Here is a 25,908-nt window from a genome sequence, read left to right as displayed (position 1 = left end):
TCAGCCCTGGGACTCAGGTTTTCCACGAAAAGTTGTCAGTCTGGGCCGTCCAGTGCCCACATGTGCATGTGTGGAGAAAGCTGCTGCTTGGATCTGACTCACTAAGACTTATATAAACTGTCGATATCCTGAGTTCATTCCCTTTGGATGAAACTCAGGTGGTGTTATCGTGAAAGTCTAGTTTTGTTGCTTTTTTTTCCTCTCTCTCTCTCTCCGTTCCTTCTCAGTTACACAGTATCACGACCCAAATCTTTAGCACTTGATCTATATAGCCAAGAGCCCTGAAACCCATAGGGCCCGGGCAGTGGACACAATTGGGCCAGCCAGTGGGCATCAGGTCACAGAGAATTCTTAATCACTTGAGCCTGCTTCATCGGAAGAAGTGAGTTACTTAGAGTCAGCCTTTTTTTTTTTAAGTCAGATATTTTTTATTTATTTATTTATTTTTGGCTGTGTTGGGTCTTCATTTCTGTGTGAGGGCTTTCTCTAATTGCGGCGAGTGGGGGCCACTCTTCATCGTGGTGCGCGGGCCTCTCACTATCACGGCCTCTCTTGTTGCGGAGCACAAGCTCCAGACGCGCAGGCTCGGTAGTTGTGGCTCACGTGCCTAGTTGCTCCGCGGCATGTGGGATCTTCCCAGACCAGGGCTCGACCCCGTGTCCCCTGCATTGGCAGGCAGATTCTCAACCACTGTGCCACCAGGGAAGCCCCCAAGTCAGATATTTTTAACCCAACTTTTTTCCAGAATCCCTTGTAGTGCCTGACTCTGAGTCCAGCCAGACAAGCTCCGTCAGTGTTGGCTGAATTGAATGTAAATCGATACTGTGCCCATTTTAACCCCTCACTCGACCCAGGAGAAGCTGGGACCCCGGCTCCTTTCCAGTGCCACAGCCTGTGAAAGGCAGCCTTCTCAGCGCTAGGCCAGAGGAGGCTTTTTTTTTTTAAGTGATTTACTGTTTTTATTCTGATTAGATAAGGAATACATGAGGTTTTTTTTAATTGGGGAAATATTGAAAATTATAAAGAAGAAAATAAAAATCACCCAATAGCTCATTACCCAGAGACAACTACCATGGATATTTTCCTGTTTTCTCGAACTTAACGCTCATGAAGGGGTACTCTGTATCCATCCTGATTTCTCTAAGGATTGGGGGAAATGGGGAGAGGGGTAGATTATAGTCTTTCTAATCTTTTAGCTTCAGGTATTATTGGGATATACGTACACATACATATATACATATATTTATATAGATATATATTATTAGGAAATATATCATTAGGATATAATATATATAATACACACATATATAATATATATCTCTCTAACATACACATATGTATATTTTATTAACATCTTTATTGGAGTATAATTGCTTTACAGTGTTGTTTTAGTTTCTGCTGTATAGCAAAGTGAATCAGCTATACGTATACATATATCCCCATATCCCCTCCGTCTTGTGTCTCCCTCCCACCCCTCTAGGTAGTCACAAAGCACCGAGCTGATCTCCCTGTGCTATGCGGCTGCTTCCCACTAGCTGTCTGTTTTACATTTGGTAGTGTATATATGTCCATGCCACTCTCTCACTTTGTCCCAGCTTACCCTTCGCCCTCCCCATGTCCTCAAGTCCATTCTCTACATCTGTGTCTTTATTCCTGTCCTGCCCCTAGGTTCTTCAGAACCTTTTTTTTTTTTTTTTTAATTCCATATGTATGTGTTAGCATATGGTATTTGTTTTTCTCTTTCTGACTTACTTCACTCTGTATGACAGATTCTGGGTCCATCCACCTCAGTACAAATAACTCAATTTCATTTCTTTTTATGGCTAATATTCCACTGTATATATGTGTCACATCTTCTTTATCCATTCATCTGTCGATGGAAACTTAGGTTGCTTCCATGTCCTGGCTATTGTAAATAGTGCTCAGTGAACATTATGGTACATGTTTGAACTGTGTCAGTTAGCTGTTGTCACAATAGTGCTCTTTGACAAACTACTCTCAAACTCAGTGGTTTAAAACAAAAATCATTTGTACTTACACTTCTGTGAGGAGTAGGCTGGGTGTTGGCTGATCTAGGCTGGACTTAGCTGAGTGGCTCTAATTGAAGGTGCAGGTCTGACTGGGCATGGCTTCTGACTCTGGGTTGGGCTCCTGTCCACTCCCCATGTGTTCTTTCTGGGGTGCAGGCTGAAGGGACAGCAGCTGCCCAGAGAAGCTGTTCTCTTGGTGCCAGCAGAGGCACAAGAGGACAAGCCCACTGGAGCAAACACATTCCAAACCTCTGTTTGTGTCATGTCTGCTAACATCCCATTGGCTAAATCAGGTCACATGGCTGCACCCAAAGGGTCAGGGAAGTACATCCCGCCCACCATGAAGCCAAAGCAAATCATGTGACCCAAATCAGTGGGTCAGGGGCGTATATACTCTTCCCATGGAGGTGAAGGGGGAAGGGAGGGAATTTGTTTTAGAATAATGGAATCTACCCACATCCTAAATATCTGCTGAGATACTCGGTTTTTTGAGATTCAGATGAAATCTGCTCAGAATTCACCTGGCCAGTGCTATCATCCAATCTCTCCAGGAAACCTCTAGCCCAGAGCTCCTCTACCCAGTGAATTAGTTCCATTTACAGATCATCTGAGTTGTCCCTATTCCGTGCTGCTTATATTCCTTTCCTTGATTCCTCCCAAAGTAATTTACACAGATGTGTGTAAAAGGTTTGCTGAACATTTGGAACAGCAAAGGTTGATATCTCTTTGTTTATATATTGGTGTTGCTTGGCCCGTCTCTAGATTCTGTTTGCATTTCAGCCCACACACAGCCTCTCAAGTCAAAGCTTGCTGAAGAATTACCTGGGTCTCAGAAATCCTGAAGATCTCATCTTGGCTGAGCTATGACTTTTTTGCAACTTGGTTCAGCTTTTTCATTCATTCAACATACTTGTATTGAGCATTTGTGCCCTCACCATGATGAATTTATACTCTAGTAGGGGAAATTAACAATGTGTGTATACTCTAACACAGGGTTTAGAACTATTAAACCTTGGCAATGTTGATTTTGGGGGGGCGCAAATCATTCCTTATTGTGGGGGGGTGTCCCGTGCTTTGTAGCATGTTTATCAGTTGCTACCCACTAGATGCCAGTAGCACCAACTCTACTCTCCTTGAGTGATGGATAGCCACAATATCCCCAGACATTGCCAAATATGCCCTGGGGGACAAAAGCACCTAGGTTGAGAACCATTGCACTAACATATAGTAGACTTGATAAGACCTCTGGTCTTATTATTTCCTGGTGGTGAATCTGTGAAAGCCTCATGGGGTGGATGATATCTGCGTTAAGACTTCAAAAATGGTTAGGGTTTAGAAATGAGTTTCTTGAAGGAGGGAAAATCATGGGGCACAAATGGACAAATAAGGAGTAGCTCTGTCTAAAGCATAAAATGAAGTAGACTTATTGGTAAGAGTGGAGGCTCTATAGGTATTAGGAGGCTAGATGCTGTCATCAGAAGGACTGCCACTTTTACTGTGAGGGAAATGATCAGTATATCTGAAGCTGTGTTCATTTGGAGGAGACACCATTACACACAGTGTTTGTCTTCATAACCCAAATTGCTGCAAAGTCTTATCCATCCAGAGGTCATTTTTCTGATGCCTAGTAAGGAAACAGAAAAGGCCTCTGAGGGATACAGTGCAAAAATCCCATGGCTGTATCTTGGTGTTCCTTACCCCTCAGAAGATCTCACTAGCCAGTTCCCAACAGCAGATTAGAAGATGGAAGAGGAGCAGGGGGAGGCAGGCATAGACTCTGCAGAAAAGCTTCCAGCCCGACACAGGGAAGGAGACCAAAAGCAGAACTGAATGAATGAACGAATAAATTCAGACCAAACGATTTGGAAGCATAATGATCTGGAGTCCTGTAGGCAGCGGAACATCCATCCCTTCATAACCTCCAAAGGCATTGGTGCATTCCAGCACCACCCTAGTATACCAGCACACTCAGTGTGTAACAAGGCAGGGCATATGTGAAGTACTGTAGAGCCCATGTGGCTAGAGTTTAGCACCGGTTAGGAACAGGGTCTAGAGTTACACTTCCTGGCTTGAACCCTAGCCTCAAGGCTCTGCACCAGTAAACTAGTTCCTTAACCAAGCCAAGCCTTCATGATCTCATCTGTAAAATGAGAATTCCCGGCTCATAGGGTCATTGGGAAGGTTAAATACAATAATCCATATGAATTCTTAGCTCAGCTCTTGGCACAGATTTCGTGCTCAAGAAAAGTTAAATGGTTGTTACTATCATTTCATTGCAAGAATAGAGCTGCCAAGACTTCCCCCAAATCATCACTGTAGCTGCTGTTCTGGAATATTCCCAGAGTCTCCTGGCTGTGCTGAAATTTCCTTTCCAGGAAATAGATAAGAGGGTTGTAAAAACGGAGGAAAGTTTCAGAAGAGTGGGGGCAGTCATATCAGTCCCTTCCATCTCCTGTCTTCTTGGTAGTAGAGGTTAGGCCACTGAGGAAGGTGACAGCAGGTTCCCAAGGGTACTGGCCATCAGCCATTTCTCGGCAACATATTCCCTTTGAGCAAGACTGGCTCTTCACCCGTGGCCAAGCTGACAGAAGAGCAGTTATTCTGAGATAGGAGAGAGTGTGTCCTAGGCTATGCAAAACCATCTACCTCCAAGTTAAGAATGTACACGTGAAGAGAAGGGGAGGCCCCAAAGCAAACTGCAAAGTGGTGGCAGTGACCTGGTGGCAGCACCTCTGGGTTGGTTTCCTTTGATCAGTGTCTGCTTAGTGGCAAAGCTGGAAACACAGGATGCTCTGTGAGGTAAAGCCTTGGCCTGGTACCACAGCATCATGTAAAATGCAGACCGCCAGGAAGTCACCCAGCAGGAAGAAGCTGCTCTCTGGTCCAGGGGTGGCAGGACAGTAGAGTAACCTGCCCTCTGTTTGTGTGTTTTCCAGGCTGGAACAGGAAATACAAGCACTGGAAAGTGAAGAGTCCCAGATATCTGCCAAAGAGCAAATCATCCTAGAGAAACTAAAGGAGACAGAAAAATCCTTCAAGGACTTTCAGAAGGTGAAGGAAACAAATGTGACTTCTCAGTTATATCCCTGAGGAAGTAAGCGCTCGTAGAATGGTGCCAATTGGAGAAAAGGCCGGTTGGTATTGATGAGAAGACTAAGCCACACCCTCTGAGGGGCAGATGCGTGAGGACCAGTGCCATCTCTGAAGCTGAGAGTGGCCTGTCTTCAGGGGTGGGTCCACCTGGCCCACCAGAAGCACAGAGAAGAGTCGTGAAATTAACCCCATCTCCCTACGGTCCAAACCCTTTATATGCCTAATGCCTGAAAAGTCATCTCCCATTAGACCCTAGAATTCTAAAACCAATTCTTATGAAGCACATTAAACAGACTCCCTGTGGCTTGAAGTCTTTCCTTTATAAAAAGGCCAAAGACAAAACCATATCAAATGGGCGTGAACTCCAAAAACAAAGCATCAGTGAAACATGAAATTTTACCGTACAGGCATGCCTCGGAGGTATTGCAGGTTTGGTTCCAGACCACTGAAATTAATCAAATATTGCAATAAAGTGCATGTCATGAATTTTTTGGTTTCCCAGTGCATATAAAAGTTATGTTTATACTATACTGTAGTCTATTAAGTATGCAATAGCATTATGTGTAAAAAAAAATGTGCATGCCTTAATTAAAACTAATGCTGTTGGAACAATGGTGCTGACAGATCTGCTTAACTGGGGGTTGTCAAAAACCTTCAGTTTGTAAAAAATGCAATATTGAGGCCCAGTAAAATGAGGTATGCCTGTCTGTGAAAACAGACGGTACTGTGTAGCAAAGGGAGAATCCATAAAGCCAGCAGGCTGTGAGTAACTCAGGACCCTCCCTCCATTTTATAACACATGTTTCCCCAGGTACCCAACAGTTGATAGGAAAGCAGTCTAATCACATTCATTTTAAGGCGGGATTTTCTGATGTCACTTCTCCAACACAACCCAGGGTATTTGCTGAATAATTGAAATATATCTCTTGTAGGAGAAATTCGGGGTAAAGTGGGAAGGGTAAACCTTTCCCTTAAATTTCAGGATCCCAAACAAATTTCCCAGAAGGAAAGAAAGCATGGGGTTTGCCCACCACAGTCAAGTTCTGGGGGAGAAAGATGGGTTAAATGAGTGAGGGGTCATCTCCCCACGTGTGTAGTGACGCTCTGCCCTGCTTTTGTTTCCACAGAGCTTCTCCAGTACGGATGGAGGTAAGTGTAAGCGCTCTCTCCCCATCTGTACCTGAATGTTTTCATCCATCAGCTTAGTGGGTTTCATTAACACAGGCTCACCAGGAGACGCGATGTGTTGGTTTGTAAGGGCATCAGAAAGAAGGGAAGTGCCGTTTGTGGGTGCTCAGGAGGTCCACGCCCCCCGTCTCCTCAGCCTCTCCTCTTCAAGGACTGCTTCTTGACCAACTCTTTCCAGGCTTACACAGTTGGCCTGGCTCTTCTCCTTCCCATTTGGTCCCCAAGGTTCACTGCTTTGATCTTTCTTGAAATATGTTCAGCCAAGAGTGCCAGCCTCAGGACCAGTTCCCTGGTAGGGATGAGGCCACTGGTGCTGGTGGTTAGGTCTCCAGGTTACGGTATGCGGCAGGAGCCCATCATCTGATGTTTAGGAAACCTTCCTAAGGCCTCTGGTTTTACTTTGAATCAAAACTGCAGTTTCTCCAGCCTTCCAGGGAAACAGGGCTGGGCAGAACCTCCCTCCCTGTGGCGCATGGTTGGCCAGGAGCACGTGAAGGGTGGGAGCAGGGCCCTGGCTTCCTGAACCCCACCCTGGCAGGAGTGGGCCTTCCTCTGCTCTCCCCTCCCGTCCCCTCCCCTCCGCTCTCCTTCAATGGGGCCATGTGATGAACTTGGGATTGTGTGCTTCTCAGCCTTCACCTTGCTCCTCTGTTAGCTACAAACTCATGCAAACCACTTGATTCCCTCTTTCCCTCTGGCCCTCAGCTAGACCTGTCTTAAAATGCCGGGGCTTGTCGGAAGATCAGATACCATCTGCTCACCTGATTCTCATGAGGTCAACCTCTAAATTAGGAAGATGATCAGGAGCCAGAATAAGTGTTGGCATCAGTGTTTTCCCAATGTCTTTTGGAAATGTATGGTTAAAGATTTTAAAATGCAGAGACGGATAATGCATTCTTCTGGATTAGCAAAGATCCTTGCAATCACGATAATTCTAACTTCAGCAAAAAAGAAAACAAACAAAAAAACTGGTTTGTCTGGGTTCTCCCCGCCACCCTCTAGCAAGTAAAAGGCAGGGGATCTGGATTTTGGCTCCTTGGGTGATCTTTGGGAAGGTATTAAATTAAATTCACGTGTCCAGCGCATATGCTCAGAGGCAAGTCAGGGTCGAGCAAGCAGGGACTCCAGGAGGAAGACTTTCAGTAGTTCTAGGACCTTTTCTAGGGTGTGGCCAAATCAGGACATTTGTTCTGTGCTTTGGGGGTGGAGCATGGACTAAAGAGGTGGCCTTGCCTATTATGGGGAGTTGAGGGTGGCAGCATGGGAAGGATAGCGGGCTTCCCTCGTGCTAGGGCTGCCCAGAGGCCGTGTAAGTGACCAGCAGTAACAGTGTCAGACATCGACCCACAGATACCCACATATCGTAAGCGTCCACATCAACTTTTTTTTTTTTTGCGGTACTCGGGCCTCTCACTGCTGCGGCCTCTCCCGTTGCGGAGCACAGGCTCTGGATGCGCAGGCTCAGCGGCCATGGCTCATGGGGCCAGCCACTCCGCAGCATGTGGGATCCTCCCGGACCGAGGCACGAACCCGCATCCCCTGCATCAGCAGGCAGCTCCCAACCACTGCACCACCAGGGAAGCCCCACATCAACTTTTTATGCTTTCACTTCTTTTTCTCTCAAACCAGGGCCTTTCCTAGACTTCTCTCTCTAATTAGGGAAAGGATGGAGCCTGCATGTCATGTCCCAGGGAAAGCTGTGTGGGCCATGGAGACCCATGTAGTCTATGACTTGTTAACAAGCATCCATGAAGCCATGTTATAAACTCTCACTGCTCTCTCTTTCACTTTCACCCTGAACTTCTCTCATTTCCACCTGTACTGTGTACTTCCCACTATTTTCATCTGTTCACCTAAGTAGTTCATAAAGATGGTAAGAAACACGATTGTGACTGAGAAGGGAACCTACAGAGGAAAATCACCTTCATGATTCCATCCTTCATCACTTTTTGACAGGATGGGTGAGCTCAGGCTTAAAAGGATGCAGAAGTCTCAGGGATCCCAAGAAGTGGCCAGGGAAAAATTTCCATGGCCTTGTCACCCTGGATGATGATTCCTACTGTGTCTGGTTATAACTAAGTCTGGGGAGACCTTTCCATTACACCACATCTGCTGGCAAAGAAAAGTTTGAAGGAGGGAGCACGTCCTTCCAAGAACGCAGTCAGTGTTTATAGGCCACTCTGTGGTCTGAGGGTAAAAACTCATCATGAAGCACATCCAGCTGAGGGACTTTGGGATGTCTAAATCTTTTCTCTTTCTTTGATTTCAAAGTGCCAAGACCCTCTTAGAATCAACCAATTGTTGTTACTAAGACCTAACAAATAAATGATTGTAGAATAATGATGCTTAGGACAAATACCCAACTTCCGAAACACGATGATTACAGAATCCAGGCCCAACTGAAATTATATGACTGGACAAGAGGCTGCAGATAATCAGCAGAAGCGTCTCCAGTTTAATGAGTTGCCAAGGAGTCGGCAGCTAGCGTGTGCATGTGTAACGACCACTGTTCAGGTACCCTGTGCATGTCTCCCTGTGCTTTTCAGAGAAAACAAAGGTACTGGACTGCTGGATCACTAATGGTTTTTAACTACATGGTAGCCTTGGCAATCAAGAGCAATGTATTCCAATCTGGAGTAGAATTTCTTGGCAACATACATTCTGACCCCCCCTCACTTCCTCCCCACCTCACCCCACATACACACTTGTTATATGGCAGAGTCCTCATCGATTGGGTGGGTTGTTTTTACTGCCCTAAATAGGCACAGTGTTTTGTGTAAGTATAAACTGCATGTGGTATGTACCTAGAGCTACCTCTGTTCTTTACCCACCGAGGAGCTGGTGTGAAACCCTTGGCCAGAACTGGCAAAGGAAAATGTCTGTCCTGGGCCCATCTCATCCTTGCTGTTTGAGACTGATCTTTGTAGATTTCCATCCCATCCCAGTCTGGGGTGGCCTGGGATATTTCCCACATCAAAACCCTCATACCAGGGACTTCCCTGGCAGTCCAGTAATTAAGACTCTGCAATTCCTTTGCCGGGGGCACGGATTCAGTCCCTGGTTGGGGAACTAAGATCCCGCGTGCCACAGGGTGTGGTCAAAAAAAAACCCAAAACAAAAAAACACCTTCATACCAATTGTTGGGACAGCTCAGTGTGTCTTCAGTTGCCCAGAAGCCACGATTTCAGGAGAGTTTTCATCTGTTTTCTTCCTCTAGCTTTAGCTGTTTATGTTCTTCATAAAGATTTCATCAGTGCCAGAACTAATGAGAAGCACTCATGTTACATCTCTGCTCTGTAAGTGACTGTTCTCTGCCTTCTCGGACGGTGGGAAGAAGCATGATAGCCCACCCTGACTTTGGCAGGAAGAGGGCAGTTTACTGACTGAGGCCACATGAAGACATCTCCCTGTGGAAGCTTCGGAGGCCCTGTTTCTTATTCCTTGTGTTGGTCTATCAGACACCCTCCCTGCTACAGAACCTTAGGGTTTACTACTTAATGATATTTTGAGGGGCTGCCCTGTCCTTTTCCTCATGCCCCACTCCTCGCCACCCCCTTATCTCTTAGCAGAAGCCATGGCTCCCCAGCCCCACAAGAGCTGCTGTCCTCAAGCCTGTAGCCAGTGACCACTGGGCAAAGGTAACTCCATCACCCACTCACATCTGGCAGGGAGCAGCCTCTCGGGGAGCCTGAAACGTAAGCAATAGGAATCACATGCAGAATTCCCCACCTGTGAGTGGCTTTTATTTCTAGCTGCTAAAACTTTCAGAATGCAAAGATGTCCTGGAAATTCTATATGTAGCATAGGATGTACTAGACATGTGTGACCAGTCCACAGAGTCTTACTCAAGTCTAACGGCTTGAGTCTCCATCTCATGTGAATGCAGGAAGTCAGATTTACTGTGATTGCCATTCCACGGATTTCTGGAAATCCTCAGGGAAGCTCAGAAGTTCTGCACATTTGCTCTGGTCATCTCTTGTCCCCTAAACTGTCTCTCTAACCCCACATTGCTGCTCCCTCCTTCCCATGGGCCACTGTTAGCAATCTCTCTCTACCCGCTCAAGCCCCACTTACCCCCAGCTGCTGCTATCTCTGGTCCTGCCTTGTGCTACCTTGGGGCCCAGACCCTTCCCACAGCTCCCCAGAGTGAGAGCAGAGGCTGCAACCTAACTTGAGGAATGCTGGCAGGGCAGCTCAACATGGAGAATAATGGGCAACTTTGGACATGTGGCCACACTCAGAGGCTCTGGCTCCAATCCAGGCCCCTTTCAGAGGGTCCCTACAGGCTGCTTCATGGCCATCTCCCAGCCCACCATCATCTCAAAGGGCCATCTTCCTTCCTTGCAGTGAAGGACCTTCAACCATGTCTGCCCAACCCAGGGCCCAACTCCAGCACACATGAGGCCCCAGGGAGAGACAGTAACCAGAGCCTCACTCCAACTCAGGGCCTGCCTGCCTGCTGACTCCTGACTTCCTGTTCTGTCTCCCCAAAGAGTTGATATAGACGAACCCATTCTCTTAGAGAAACTCCACCCCATCCACTCCCACAGAACATCATGGTCCAATGTCAGTATATCCTGGGTTATTCAGACGCACGTGAGTCAGCAGTGGTCTAATCGGCATATAACTGAACTAATCCTAATCTGGTGTCTGTTTGCAGTCCTCTCCTCATGAAATTTAAAAGAGAAAAAAGAAACCTGCCAGAACTAAGGCCGTATCGATGGGGATACACAGAACGGGACAGATGTGGGAAGTGGGTAGAGGCTAGGGACTAACTGGCCACTGGGAGGGGGAGTTAAGGACACCACCCAGGATCCTGGGTGAATTATGGTGCCAATGAGCTGAGGTACATTGTACAGGAGAAGCAGCAGATGAGCGGAGATGGGAGTTCCATTTTGGACATGTTGAGCATGAGGTGACTATGGGCCGTTCAGTGGAAGTATGCGGTAAGCAGATACATGTGATCGTTGATGAGTGATTGACATTCCAGGATTTTGGGATGTGGCCGTGACACAAGGAAGGAATCACATCACCTAGAGCCCAGCTTTCTAGAATGTTCCTTCACTTTCCCACTTCTCTCTGGGGGATACACAGATTCTTCTCCTTGTTTCACATCAGTGGTTTCCTCCTCTCCTCTAATACTTTGGCATGCCTGTTGACTTCCGTGTCCCCCATCTCCCTAAGTGGGCTTGCAAGGTATTTTCCTGAGCAGAGCTGGTCTCCCTCTGTCGCACGGCCTTATTTCTTGCAACTGAGCTCATGGTGAGTTCACTGGGTGCTGTTATTTGGAATCTCAGGATTTTCTAGCTGAAACACCAGCCAGAAGTACTGAAATTGTGGGATAAATTCTGGAATATTTTTTTTAATGCCTACAGAATTAGTCTTCTGCATGAATCAGGCACATAAAGCTATTTTTCCAGTTCTGCTTAAGGCACGTTTCTAGTTTGAGGTCCCACATTTGGCCAATTCCACCAAATGTATAATGGCTCTCACTAGTCCATCTCTCTGTCTCTCTCTTCCCCCCCCTGTTCTCTTAGAATCTAGAGCTTTCTGATGAATCTTTTAATACATAGAGCTGTCCTGGGGCTTGCGCTCTCTGGCCAGGATCTCTCCTACCTCAGCTACTCTACTGAATACCAGTCAGTGGGCAAATGCTGGTCTTTGTTTACCCTGATCCTCTCTTGCAGTGGCCGCCTCTGTGGTCCATTATGTAGGGCAGACAAGCTGCTGTCTCGGCAGTGAACCCATTGGGCCTCCCAACACTGTGCCTAATTGTATTCCCTGTTCTCTGCTACCAGATGCAGTAAATTACATTTCCTCCCAGCTCCCCGACCTGCCAATCCTCTGTTCACGAACAGCACAACCGTCACCTGGGCAGGACGGAACCAGCAGGGCAGCTGGTAAGTCCTGGGGAGCTGTTTGGTTTTGATGCCAGGACTGACCGTGGGGCTTGCGTTTCTCTGAGCTTTAATAATGAGGGTTGCCCAGATATCCTTACATAGGGGGGACCCTGTCCTCAGCACAGCTTCAGATGTAGAGTGGCCACACAGGGCAGGCACTGGGCCCTGCTGGGTGTCTGAGGACCAAAGGGGAGGGAGTATGGAGAAAATCAGAAAGCATTTTTCTTCCCACTTCAGAGGAGTCTGTCTTGTGTTTGTGGTCTTTATAGCTGTCCTCATTCTTAAAGTTCATTTGCACTCTGCCTCCAGGGAATTTTATTTTCCATATTGGAATAGTACAAGATCAAAGGAGCTATGCCAGGAAGCTGGAGGGAAAGTATTTTCAAAGCGTATGAGTACGTTGCTGGAATCCTTTGGGAGTCGAGCTGTGTGTATATTGTGAACATATATATTCTCAAAGTCTTCCCATTTCTGGAGTTATTTAACTACTATGGTATGTTTGGGAAATAAAAGGAGCAACTTAAAGAATATATGTTTCTTGCTAATGTTTCTCACAATTGTGGATTTTAGAAAATAATACACTTGTGAGCGTAAAGCATATAGAGAGCTCTGCTTTCCTCTGTTCAATGCGAACGTGCCTCGGAAATCAGAACTGGACAGCCGTGAACAATAAATCTCTATACCGATCTTTTTGCTCTTCACAGAATTGCACTGAGGGCCGGGGTTGAATGGAAAAATGAACTGCCAAGGTTGTACAGTTCGTGACAATGTAGGTGAACTTGAATCTGAACATCAGATTATGCTTTACATAATCTAGGTAAATTTATGTTTAAAATAAGTCACCTAAGGACACCTTTTATAAGACAAAATAATCATGGACCGTTGAGTCAGAGGAAATCCTTTGTACAGGCCAACCTGAATATTTTATGAAGCAAATAGTCCCTCCTTATTTTAATATAAAAGTAAAATAAAAGGGCAAGCAGGTATTGACATAATTGTCACGCACACTGGCTAAATTTCAGTGTCTACCGAGTGTCTCTGTAAACATCCTAGCATCGTGTTACTTTTACATACAGACTCACGAGGTTCTAGAGTTGGGGTGGGGGGAGGCAGGGAGGACTGTAAATTGTGTCTGGTCAAACCCAGGCCAGGCCAACAGATCCCCGGATAGTTCAAGGATAAGCCAGACTTGCAGCCTACAGTCATGCTACAAAGGAACCATTGGCAGTGACTTAAGCTGTGGATTCTTTTAAATGCTCCAAAATGCACTTCTGAGACCAGCTGGGGATAATAACTCTTCAAAAGTCACATACCTCCCTGCTTGTTATTAGTATTGGTAGTTCCCAATAGCTGTGCGTAAACAGCTTTGCAGCCCCTTTCCACATGTTTCTGCACCTCACAGGACATGCAGTATGACCCAGCTAATGGATCGGCTCGTGGAGGTGGGGGAGGGGCAGTGTGTGAGCTGGATCGGCTCGTGGAGGTGGGGGAGGGGCAGTGTGTGGGGACTGATTTTTAAGAGAGATGAAAAGGATTGGTAGACAAGCAATGTAAAGTTCAAGAGTGTTCTGGTGCTGGGATTGTAGTGCTGTGTGCATAAGAATGCACATACCGTTACCAGCTAGCATCCTTCGTCTTCAGAGATACTGTAAAAACATAAAGATCCGAGTAGCAAAGGCGTTTTTTAAGAAGTATTATGTGCTCAAAATCTTCTAAAAAATAAGCTTAGGGCTTCCCTGGTGGCGCAGTGGTTGAGAGTCCGCCTGCCGATGCAGGGGACACGGGTTCGTGCCCCGGTCTGGGAAGATCCCACATGCCGCGGAGCGGCTGGGCCCGTGAGCCATGGCCGCTGAGCCTGCGCGTCTGGAGCCTGTGCTCCGCAATGGTAGAGGCCACAACAGTGAGAGGCCCATGTACCGCAAAAAAAAAAAAAAAAAAGTAAAAAAAATAAGCTTACATGTACTTTTGTTTATTAGTTAAGAACTAATTTGCATAAATGTATCTCCTGTGGAAATACGCAGAGTCTTGAAAGGAATTGCCTTTGATGTGGTTAACTGCGTTGCCCAGGCTGTTTTTGAAGTAGAACAGCCAGATTAATTGTCAGTTATGGCTAACAGTGACTACTCAGAGCGTGAATGGCACTCACCATTAATGGAATTCTTTCTCCTAGATATAATCCATCTTGCTTTAGGAACGTCCTTTTGGAAATTTGTGCAGTCTTAGGGCCATTTTAGTAAATGTCACCAGTCATTACTCAGTATTATGACAAATATCCGATTGTTTGGAGTTTGGGAGGTTTTAGACTCTGTATAAATGGGAATTTATTTAGAATCATTGCTTTGCAGATTCAGGAAGCATCTATTCCAATCCCTCATTCAAACATGGAATCCAGGGGATAGAAGCCCTGCAAAGAGGCCCTCAAAAACCACAGTCACCCACCATGAGACTGGGTCTCCCTCCAGGTGGCCCATCCTGTCTATAATTGGTTCTGACAATTGGGAAGTGCTTCCTCTGATGGAACTCTCATTAGTCTGCTGCCTTCATCTTCTACCCATTGGTCCTTATCCTGCCCTCTGGAGCCCCTCAGAACAAACCTAAGTTCTGATTTCCCTGTAAGTAGTTGAAAATGGCAGTCAGGTCCTGTCTTTCCCAGGTCCTCACTTTCCGTCCCCTTAATACCCACAGCCCCGGTTTCTTCAGTGGGTCCTGAGATGATGAGGTTGCTTTGACACCCTCTGCCATGCGTGTCCCTCCCCTCTGAACGCTCCCCGCTTTGTCTCTGAAGTACGAGGCTCAGAGCTGCCAAGCGTGCGCACTCTTGGGCTGAGCCTGTCACCCCACAGAGCGGGGCTTGATGCCACAGACCATGCGACTCACTTGGTTGCCATCATAGCCTTCCAGCTTCGGGCTCTAAGGTAAAGCCTCAGAGGTATGTGACATGTGCCACTACTGGGCCTCCTTTCCTTTGTCCAGTGGACTCATCACTCCAGAATCATTTCAGTGGCGACGAGCGGTCTGTTCCCCACAACTGCACCCATACTGTTTCACCTTATCACGTGCAGAAGAACCCACAAAATCCTTTATTTCTAATCTCGAGAGGCAAAAGTAAGGATGAGCTATGCACCTGTCGGCCTTAGGAGATTTCATTTGACTATTAAATTTCTTCTTGTTAAAGTGTCCCTCGGGAGTGTCGGGGGGCCTGGGGTCACTGAGGAGCCTCCGGAAGGTGGGGAGGGCTTGAGGTGAGGGGACTTGGCAGTCAGGTCCCTGGTGTTCTCTCCCATTTCAAGCACAGCAGCTCCCCGGCGCTTGTGTTTCCATATTGTATTTCTGCATTAGATTTCATTTGAATAAAGGGTTTAACAGTTCTGAAAGGAGAAAACTGTCTTCTCTGTTGTCCGGGTTTTTACAGCTTGCGATTGTGGCTCCGAAGACACTAACTTTTCCTCTCAGTTAATTATCGTCTCAGATCTGAAAAGCACACTTGCATTATTTATCATCATTTCCCTGATAAAGACGTTGAACAGTTGGAACCAAAGTCAGAGGCCTGCAGCTCGCCGTTAGGGATCCCCTGGCCCTTGGGAATCGTCACTCGGCACCTATGGGGCATGGCCCTTCAACCAGTGACAAGTTCTGGCAATCGTCCTGATATTCAAGGCACGTGTTTCTGCCTTGACAACTTAAGGACATAGGGACTTTCTGATGATCCAGATATGCTGTATCTCTGGCATTTGCCTAATCTGCCTAGAGACCTTGAAGAAAAAAGAAAATGAGATTAATGTGCCTAGCTTCTGCTCTTGGAAAATTAACTCTAGAATTCAGCCAGCCCTGATGTCAAGCTGTTTCTATGTAGTTTATGGAATTCCTTCCTTCTCATTTTTGAAAATCAGAACTTTGAGTCACTGCCTCCAGCGCCTTTCCTGGTATATAAAACCCTTGAGACAAATTCATTGATATGGGAACTGGGGCCCAGGGCCGAAAGCACTGACAGCATTTGTATCCGTGGGTGCTTTGTCATTTTCCAATCTTCTCTACTCATCTGGGTTTCAATGACCTCTTAGCAATTTCTTTCTGGCACTTTTCAGGCTGAAAACTGCCCTTCTTGACCAAAAAGACTGAAGCAAAATCGATATGAGAATTGGCTTTGGCCTTTGTTGTCCTTCAGCATCACGCCCTTGCTGACTTATTTTTGTTGAAACCACAGTGTCTTGGGAAGGCAGTTGATTCGAAGAAATGTTTGATTACTGGTTTTTGAAGTTAGAGATTGCCCTCTGGGATGAGAAGGAGGGTCCACTCTGAATCAATGTCCTCATTTTCATTGTTATTGACATCACAATGCCAATTTTATATCTCCAACCTCAAGAGAAGGAGTGAACACAAATGTATATGTATAATCATATACTCAAAGGGGTAAGACTGTACATGTGTATGTTCACTTAGTAAGCCAAGCATATGTATTGTTTCTCTTCCACATTCCATGTGTAATGCCAGCTACTTGACGATCATTATATTGGGGGTGATCTCACCGCTGGGTGGTGGTCCTGGTCTGGCTGTCTATCACCCTCGTCTAGTAGTTGACACATCACTGACTCACAAGCCACACAGGCTGTTCATGGCACCATGGAATAGCAAAGCTGGATACCATATATATATATATTTATACACACACACACACACACACATATATGTGTATATATGTATATATATGTATTTGTATAACTGAATCACTTTGCTGTTCCCCCGAAACTAACACAACATTGTAAATCAACTATACTTCAATTAAAAAAAAAAAATACCCTTCATTGTACAAATGGGAAAAATGAGGCCCCAACTTGGGATGTGACTTGAATAGGAATTCAGACTTACTGTCTTTCTCCCTCCCCCGACACCTCCCATCTTACTGACTGACGACAGTGGGGCGTCTTTTTATACTTTACACGTGGACCCTCAGCCTTATTCTTCTGCGCACTGGTCACAGTGAGTCAAAGGAAGTGAGCTGGGAGCAGCCTGGGTTGACAAATTTAACAGTGATTGAATGGTTCTGTCCTTACAGAGCGCAGAGTCCTGTCTTGTGTGCTCTTGTCTCGATCCTGAAATGGAATCATGCCAGTTGGTGCCCCCCTCTCCTTACTTGTGTCAGGTGCGATAATTAAATATATCATTTTATAAAGACGTACTTCCAAATTTCAGTCATCCCATCATTGCAATGTCCATTGGACTGTCTCCTTTCTTTTTTCTCTGTCTCCTGGTCCTTCCTCAAATACTTTTCTTTTTGTTCATGGGGCTCTTTCAAAATCTCTTTCAAGGGCTCCCCAGAAAGTTTCCTCCCCTGAGCAGTACCACCCTCCTCATTTTTTTTCAATAAGATGAGCTTAGATAACAAGCCCTTAACGATCCTCATCACTGTGTACCTGTGGCATGGGGAGCCTTGAGGAAAGAAAAGGGCAGATTCCAGAGTGTTCTTTGTGGTTAGAGATGAGGGCATGATGTAAGGGAGAGGAGAGGTCTTTGGTATACGCTACTTGGCAGGAGTAAAAAGCAGAAGAGTTTTAAAAATTGTGTGCATGCCTCGTAAACAAAATATTGAATTTAAAATGTAAGTCTTATTTTCCTACTGGTTCATATCCACCCTCGTTCACATTTGGGATATTATTGGTTGAGAACTGGAGCAAAATAGAAATACTTATTCATAAACAACACATTTAAGATAAATGTTCACACTTCCTGTGTGGTTTTCTGAATGTCTAATAACATTCTCATATATGTATCCATAAAGTCTAAGTATTGTCTTAAGAGAGTAGAAGTTTAAAGTTATCAGCCCTAAAAATGGCAATTATGTGAGGAGGTGAAGGGGTTAACTAACCTTATTTTGGTAATCATTTTGCAGTATATATGTATATTGAATCATCACATTGTACATCTTAAACTTACATATGTTATATGTCAACAATATCTCAATAAATCTGGAAACAAACAAAAATATTGCCTTTGTGTGAACCAGAGCTTCTCGAAGTGTTTGCCTGGCTCCCCCTTACTAGAGAAGAGAGTGAAGGCAGACAAGGTATGTGAGACCAAACCTGAAGAAACCTGCTAAAAATCTGTGGTTCCTTTGAAGCCCAACATCTTATCTGGGGAAAAAAAATACACATGGATGTTGTCTTTTATGGCATACCATATCTAGGTTTCTTTTATTATAAAAATGTCTTAAAGTGTTCTGCTCTCAGATTCTAGAAATACTGAAAGAACAGTGTATAACATATAAATGTAACTATTAATCTGTAACCCTAATGAATCCATGTCACTTGTGGTTCAGTTCCAGAGCCATGTCACACTTAACAAAATACAGCTTAAAATCACAGACAAAAAAAAGAAAACCCACTAAAAAGAAACTCTGTTCTTTACCTATATTTCCTGAAGGATATTAAAAGGGATCCAATTCATCTCTCCACCCAGAAGCACTTATGTTCCCTTTACTTCCATCCACATATAATTCTCCAAAGCATCATCCACGGCCACAGAATGTTCCTTCCCTATCTTTCTCCCACACAGCTTTCACTGTCTCTTCCATTCAACTCCTTCTTTCTCAACTCTTTATTGTATGGATCTACTTAACCGTTCTAGCAAAGACCTTCTCGTCATCCCTCCTTTCAATCCAGTCTCTGATTCTAGGAACAGGCAAGGACCAGATGAGGTTGGGGATTATAATGACAGAAAAGGGAAAATTGGACCAAAAATGACAGCATTCTCATTGGTGGGCAGAGTGAGAGAGGGACATCCCTAAAGATTCCTATGTTCATAATTTGTATCCTATCAGATATGGACATAAAAATAGAAATATTTTATTCCATACTCTGTATTGATTGCAGCTCAATGTATCATTTGGTTCATATATTACTGGATGTCTGCGGTGTTGTATCTATAACTGACAATCGTTATTACCTTTCTTATTTATAAATATGTCCCATGAGTGTGTTAATAGTGATAGGACATAAGATTTTAACCCCAAATTGTGCTTTTTAATATAAATGTAATATTTAAAGAACGGGCTTTTGGAGCCCATGCAAAATTTTAAATACCTATTCTATTTCTTTGATAACACATTTTGTGGAAAATCAGGAAATAACAGAAACAGATATTTCTCTTGATATCACCGTCATTGTGTGATCTCATGTACCTCTATGACAAATATTGATTGGCCTCCCATTGTGTCACTTAAGGAAACTCAACATCTTTGTGCTGAGCAAGTGAAAGTTTCAAAACAGACACAATGAAAAATCGAGCATTGGATTTTGCTTCAAATCTTTTTAGTTAAGTGTTAACCGTGATCAGATTGTATCTTATTACACAAGCAGATGGAATAATACTGTTGGCTATTTTTTTTAACCAGTACAAACATTAATCACTGTGTGTACCTTTTCATTGGTGTCAAATTATATAAAGTATTTGTGACTAGATTAAAACAACAGGTTAGACTTTTCAGTTAGTAGCAACTGTTTCACAGGTACGTATAGCAGGTACCTTTTCTACAAAAGGTTCTAAGGTAGGTGTTGGGAGGGAGGGGGAATCATAGAAAGATGTCAGGCAAAAAACTAGCCTTCAAGGATCCTAAGAATCTATGGAGCTAATAAAACATTCCCACAGACAATTATATTACTGCGTGGAAAGTGTTAAGTGCCTTCAGAGAGGTTTAGAAGAAGTGTTCAGCGAATCTTGAGAAGAGAGGGATGCCTTAGAGATGGGACGATCAAAGAAAGCTCATGGAAGAGGGCGCTGTTGACCTGGGCATCGATGGATGAGTCATATTTGGATATAAAGAAACTCAAAAGAAAGACTTTTCAAGAGAAGGGAATCTTAAAAGCAGGAAATGTTAGGTGTGAGATGGTGTTTTTTGGTAGCTCTAGAGGGAAAGGAAGCAATGAAATATGTGATTGGAAAGATAGTTTGGATCTTTTTAACACAGTTGGGGAACTTGTAGTTCTTCAGATAGAGGTAGGGGCTCAACGGCCATGATGAGCAGAGGTGTGACATAGGACTCTAGGGTCTGCCAGTGGAGGAGGGACAAAAGGCAGTCTGGGCAGAGGGACAGCAGGCACAGGGATGAGTCATGGGGGGATGTCTTGGGGATAGTGAGAACTTTGTTATGGCCGGGGTGTTTGTGGAATGAGAGGGACCGCAAGACAAGACAAGAAAGGAAGATTGCAGATAAATGCCAAAGGTAATCACATGCCAAGCTAAGGAGTTTGGTGTTTACCCTCTGCAGACACAGGAGCCAACAGAAGGTTTGTAAGTAAGGTAGCTCTGTGGGCAGGGTGGAGCCTAGGCTAGCAGGGATCAGCTGACTTTTTCTGTGAAGGGCCAGATCATAAATATTTTAGACTTTGTGGACCACGTATGGTCTCTGTTGCATATCTTTTTTTTTTTTCCTTTTCTCTTAAATTCTTTCTTTCCTTTTCTCTTTCTTAAGTTCTTTCCCTCCTTCCTTTTTTTTTTTAATTTTTTTTTTTTTTTTTTTTTTAATGTCAAGACCATTCTTTGCTCCTCTGGCCATGCAAAACGGGGCCTCAGCTGTCTTTGGCCCACTGGCGATGAAAAGACAGAAGTAGCAGTTAAAAATCGAACACAGGTAATTGTGCCGAAGAGGGCCTGGTCTAAGGCAGTAGTGATAGAGATAGTGGTAAGGAGATGCATGGGGATGGATCTGAAATAGAACTAGTCTCAGCAGTTGTTTGACTCTGGGTAATTAGGAAGAAAAGGAAAAATCAGGTATGATTCTGAGGCTTCTCGCTTGAAAGGGTAGGTAGTGGAGCTGGTGTTACTTCATACCAAGACTACGGGGGAGTTTTGAGAGAAGATGGATTCAGTTTTGCAGCTGCAGAGTTTGATGTATCTGTGGGTCATTCAGGGAAAGGGTGTCTGGGGACAGTTGGCTCAGTGGGTCTGAGGCCCAGTTCCCTCCCATCCAGGCCATGTGCCTCACAGGGAGTCTCTGAGGTAATAGATTTGAAATTATGGAGTGTCATGTAAGTCTACAGGACAGGAAAGAGCTGGTTCTTAGGAAGCTCAGACCAGCAGCAGGATTTGAGATGAGTTGGAGAGGCCAAGATTGGACCTGGGAAGGTCCAATGTAGGAAGCTTCCATGTAGGAAGCTCTTGTGATATCTAGGGAAGAGGAAGTAGTGTCTCAGATTGAGTGGTGGCAGTAAAACAGAAAGAAGGCGGCAGATGGGAAGGAAGTATGGGGCAGAATCTCGAGAACTTGGCAGTGCGTGCATGGGGGAAGAAAGAGGCTTTCTGTGAGCATAGTCCTCAAATTGCAGTGTCGTGGGTTGACGCCACCTCTAGTCTGTTCTTTTTCTAGTTCTTATCTTAGAAACCTAACAAAGTGACTGAAGCTTACAGAGCATATAATCTGACTCCTTTCATAGCTTTCAATTTTTATAAATATCCCCTTTTAGAGTACAGTAGAGGATGGCCATGTGCCACCTGCAAAACCCTTTATGTAATCTTCATTACAGAAAAGGGAAATGTCTAAAGAACAGTAGAATACTCTGTAAAAGAATTTTTTAAAGGGATTTAAGATTTTGGAACTAGGTTACATTTTAACCAAGGGCTTTAAAATTGTCTGTAAGCCTAAGGTATGCTCATGATCAAGGTAAACTTGCATGTTGTCAGCCTCCCTGTAATGTGTCACACTGGATCTCAGCAGTCGCTCGTGGCCTTATTTTAGCTCATCTTCCTGGGAAGTGTGAGCGCCATTGAGATATGGTAACTCTGTACATGTGTCTTCCCAGTGCATTTAGCTGCTGTGTTAAAACACATATATAACCACCTCTGTCCACAATGCACTCACTCTAACACTTAAGATGCTTGGCAGTTAGACTAGAAAGGGCACAGCACCTTTTTTTTGTCTGTTTGGCAATTAACCATTCACTGGCTTTTTTTGTTGTAACATGCACTTCCTTTCTCTTGTTTTCATTCAAGCTGTGTACGCCATGGAAATTAATGTGGAGAAAGACAAACAAACAGGAGAGACCAAGATTCTCTCTACATCCACCATTGGCCCAGAGGGGGTCCATCAGAGAGGAGTCAAAGTCTTTGATGATGGTACCAAAGTAGTGTATGAGGTGCACTCAGGAGGCACCATAGTAGAAAACGGAGTGCACAAATTAAGCTCAAAGGATGTAGAAGAGCTTATTCAGAAGGCTGGACAATCAAGCTTAAGAGGAGGGTACGTGTCAGAAAGGACTGTGGTTGCAGATGGGAGCCTCAGCCACCCTAAGGAACATATGCTCTGCAAAGAAGCCAAGTTAGAAATGGTCCATAAGTCTAGGAAAGATCATACTTCTGGGAACCCAGGGCAGCAGGCTCCAGCCCCCAGCACTGAAGGGCCGGAGGCAAACTTGGATCAGCCCGTCACCATGATTTTCATGGGCTACCAAAATATCGAGGATGAAGAAGAGACGAAGAAGGTGCTAGGCTATGATGAAACCATCAAGGCTGAGTTGGTCCTCATTGATGAAGACGATGAGAAGTCATTGAGGGAGAAGACGGTGACAGATGTGTCCACTATTGATGGGAACGCAGCTGAGCTGGTGTCCGGGAGACCCGTCTCAGACACCACAGAGCCCTCATCCCCCGAAGGGAAGGAAGAAAGCCTGGCCACGGAGCCAGCCCCAGGTACCCAAAAGAAAAAGCGCTGTCAATGCTGTGTTGTCATGTGACCACTTCTTTCTTCCCTTTTCTTCTGGGCAGCCTTTGTGCTCTCCACCACTTACGTAGACCTCCCTGTACCACTAACTGCGATACTGTGAACTGGAAGCAAACACCTGCCTTGCCTTGCAGTTGGATTGCTTTGATCCCTCTTATTTTTTTCCCTTTCGTTTTTTTTTCTCCAGTTTCCTCAGCTCAGAGACAACGTGCATGTGTGTGCTTCACTCTTTCCAAGAACTTGCTTTTCCTCTAAACCTTTCCTTGTGTCTTCAAGAGGGAATCGGTTCCTTACTGCTCGATTGGAATGGACTCTTCCTAGCAGCCAGTGATCTAGTAGCCTTAATTCACTTGACTGGAATTGAATCCATGGGCATCGGGGGTTTCATTTTGTCGTGTGTTCCTATCATGTAGTCACACATCACCACGTCACTGATTTCTCACTTGCCTCCCTTGCTGTGGATCCTTGCTTTTATATCTCATGTGGCAAAATGCTATGGGCTCTAGCCAGTTGCTAGCGTAGCCAAAAGTAGACCTTACTTAGTCTGTCCAATCTAGGGTGATGCTTTCTGCTGCCTTATATAAGCTTCCAGGTTACAGTATTGTGCATCTCTGGCTTTCTGTTAAAACAAATGAAATTGATGTAAAAGAAAAGAACCCAGTGCTTGTCATAACTGAATTGTAGGGACTGATTCCATAACCTGCCCATCAGCAGCTGTCTCTCTTTCTATGACATAACTGGTGGACCCTTTATATAAGAAGCACCATTTTTAACTTTCTAAGGACATGAAACAAGCATTGTTTTGAGCATCAGCTGTGATCTCCAAAGTTAGGTGAACCCATGAGCCTTGCTTCTATTCTCTTAAAAAAAAAGAGTGTAAATTTTTATATTGTTTTCTTTTTCACGGATATTTTCTGACCATGTTCACCTGTTTTCAACGAAGGGGTCATTTTGAGGAGTTTCTCTATAGTGACCATATTTCTAAAACAGTCCTTCTGACCTACAGTGGTTGCTGTGATGCTTCCGCTCCATTGTGGATGGTGCTGTTCCTGAATTAACTCTTCATCTCACCCGCCCCATTGATTCCAGAGCCTTCCATCTGGACTCTTTTCTTTGTGTCCCCATGAGAAAGAGAATATTTCGCGTACCGTGTAGGTTTACCCGCCCCACAGAATTAAACTTTAAAATGTAAAAAATGTTTAAAAGATGAAGAAAGACCTATCTTCTCACCTTAAGTATTCTAATTCATTCCACAAATACTGATTAAGTGAGTGGCACATAGCTGAGCTTCTTCAAGCATTGTTTCTTCAACTTCTGAAGATTCCAGAACATCAAAGGATGGTTTTTATCTAGAACACAATGAACAGTTCTTTAAATTCTTAGCATTCCCCCAAAGCTAAGAGCCACAGGTATAATAAAACCAAAGGGAAGCAATATAGTAAAATAATAATAGAGTAGTGAAATAAAGCCGTAACATTTGAATTGATTTTTTTAATTTTTTGTGGTACACGGGCCTCTCACTGTTGTGGCCTCTCCCGTCGCGGAGCACAGGCTCCGGACGCACAGGCTCAGCGGCCATGGCTCACGGGCCCAGCCGCTCCGCGGCATGTGGGATCTTCCCGGACCGGGGCACGAACCCGTGTCCCTTACATCAGCAGGCGGACTCTCAACCACTGCGCCACCAGGGAAGCCCTGAATTGATTTTAAAACAGAGATATCTTTTAAGTTTTTTGCCCGAATGTTCATAGCATTATTGCAGATAATTCACAAAATTATCTACGTTCCATAGAACCTAGTTTCAAAAAACATATGGTAAGATGTACTACATCAGGTTTAACTTCTGTGGAAAGTAGATGAGGGAAAAGTAAGGCGACCTTGAGAGAATTTTATTACAGAACCAACTCAATTTGTCCTAAATAGCTATCTTAGTGCTAAATCTATTATTATTTTTAATTTTTTAGCTTTATATTTATTCCAATTAAAAGGGGGAAAACCAATATTTTTTAATTTTCAAAGTTAATCTTTCCCAAATAATTACATTTTTAACGAGCACAAAGTAAGTCATTTTATCACCAATATATAAACCAAAAAAAGTTAAAGAAGGAAAAAAATAACGAGCTAAGTTCTACTTTCTAAGATGATTCCATCCATGGCTTGGTTTTGAACAGCTGAGGGAATTATCTCTAAATCTCAGGTTCAGCAAAGAAGCTTTTTTTGAATAAAACTGTTCTATTATCTAGAAATAATATCTGGTTTTGCTGCCTATAAACTTTCAGCTTCATGCTCCTCAGCAAATGGTCATTTTAGCATAATTTAAAGGTTAAAAAAAAAAAGAAGACATTCCAGAGATACCTATTTACAGCGAAAAAGAAAGCAGCTTCAATGTTTTGGACAATCTCTGATTTTAATAATTTATTTAGAAAGAAACAATCTAAAAGTTTCCCATAGCTTATCCTATTTTTACTCATTTGGGGATGAAAAGACTATTCAGTTTGAGTTTTTAAAAGCACAGTTAGTGAGTGGAATGATAGAATTTAGCCTTGGGCGTACTTTTGATAAACAGAACCAGAGTCTTTCAGGACAGATCATTCCCTGACTTACACTTCCATCAGTGAGTTAGTTTCTCATGAATAAAATGGTCTTTACCTCTCACTACAAAACCACACGTGAGATTTAAAAGACCAATGATAATATGCGCTCTCATTTATCAATAATTAGTATAGGGATTAGCAAATTATATGAGAGTTGTCTCTCTACTTTTACTGGTAAAGCTTATCATTTAAATGGTTTTTCAAGTAAGATGTGTTACGTTTATTAAAATGATGTGTGGCCACAGTAAACGAAGGTGTGTTTGAATATGGCGTATGTATTTGTATAGCTTGCCTCATTTTCCTATTGCAGTGGGAGGTTCAGCTTCAGCCAGTGCTTTTACGGGATGAGACCTATAATCCCATCTACAGAGAAAAGGAACTACCCTTCATAGTGAAAA

The 25,908-nt window shown here is 44.2% G+C and overlaps 1 protein-coding gene across 2 annotated transcripts in view; it reads left to right on the top strand.

Annotated features, from left to right (window-relative positions):
* PALM2AKAP2 (PALM2 and AKAP2 fusion) overlaps positions 1-25,908 on the top strand; it is a 348,936-nt gene that overhangs the window by 122,451 nt on the left and 200,577 nt on the right. Inside the window, exons 4-7 of one of the 2 annotated variants that reach the window (XM_024757285.1) lie at positions 4,967-5,081; positions 6,251-6,272; positions 12,110-12,211; positions 22,193-22,888. In XM_024757285.1, the coding sequence (XP_024613053.1) occupies positions 4,967-5,081; positions 6,251-6,272; positions 12,110-12,211; positions 22,193-22,888 (935 nt within the window). Of the gene's footprint in view, positions 1-4,966; positions 5,082-6,250; positions 6,273-12,109; positions 12,212-22,192; positions 22,964-25,908 lie in introns of those variants that run through there. The other variant, XM_024757288.1, reaches the window with a different exon arrangement.

The sequence above is a fragment of the Neophocaena asiaeorientalis genome, unplaced genomic scaffold (genome assembly GCF_003031525.2).
Source record: "Neophocaena asiaeorientalis asiaeorientalis breed wild unplaced genomic scaffold, Neophocaena_asiaeorientalis_V1.1 scaffold432, whole genome shotgun sequence".
Lineage (NCBI taxonomy): Eukaryota > Metazoa > Chordata > Mammalia > Artiodactyla > Phocoenidae > Neophocaena > Neophocaena asiaeorientalis.
This window is presented reverse-complemented; position numbering and strand designations above follow the sequence as displayed.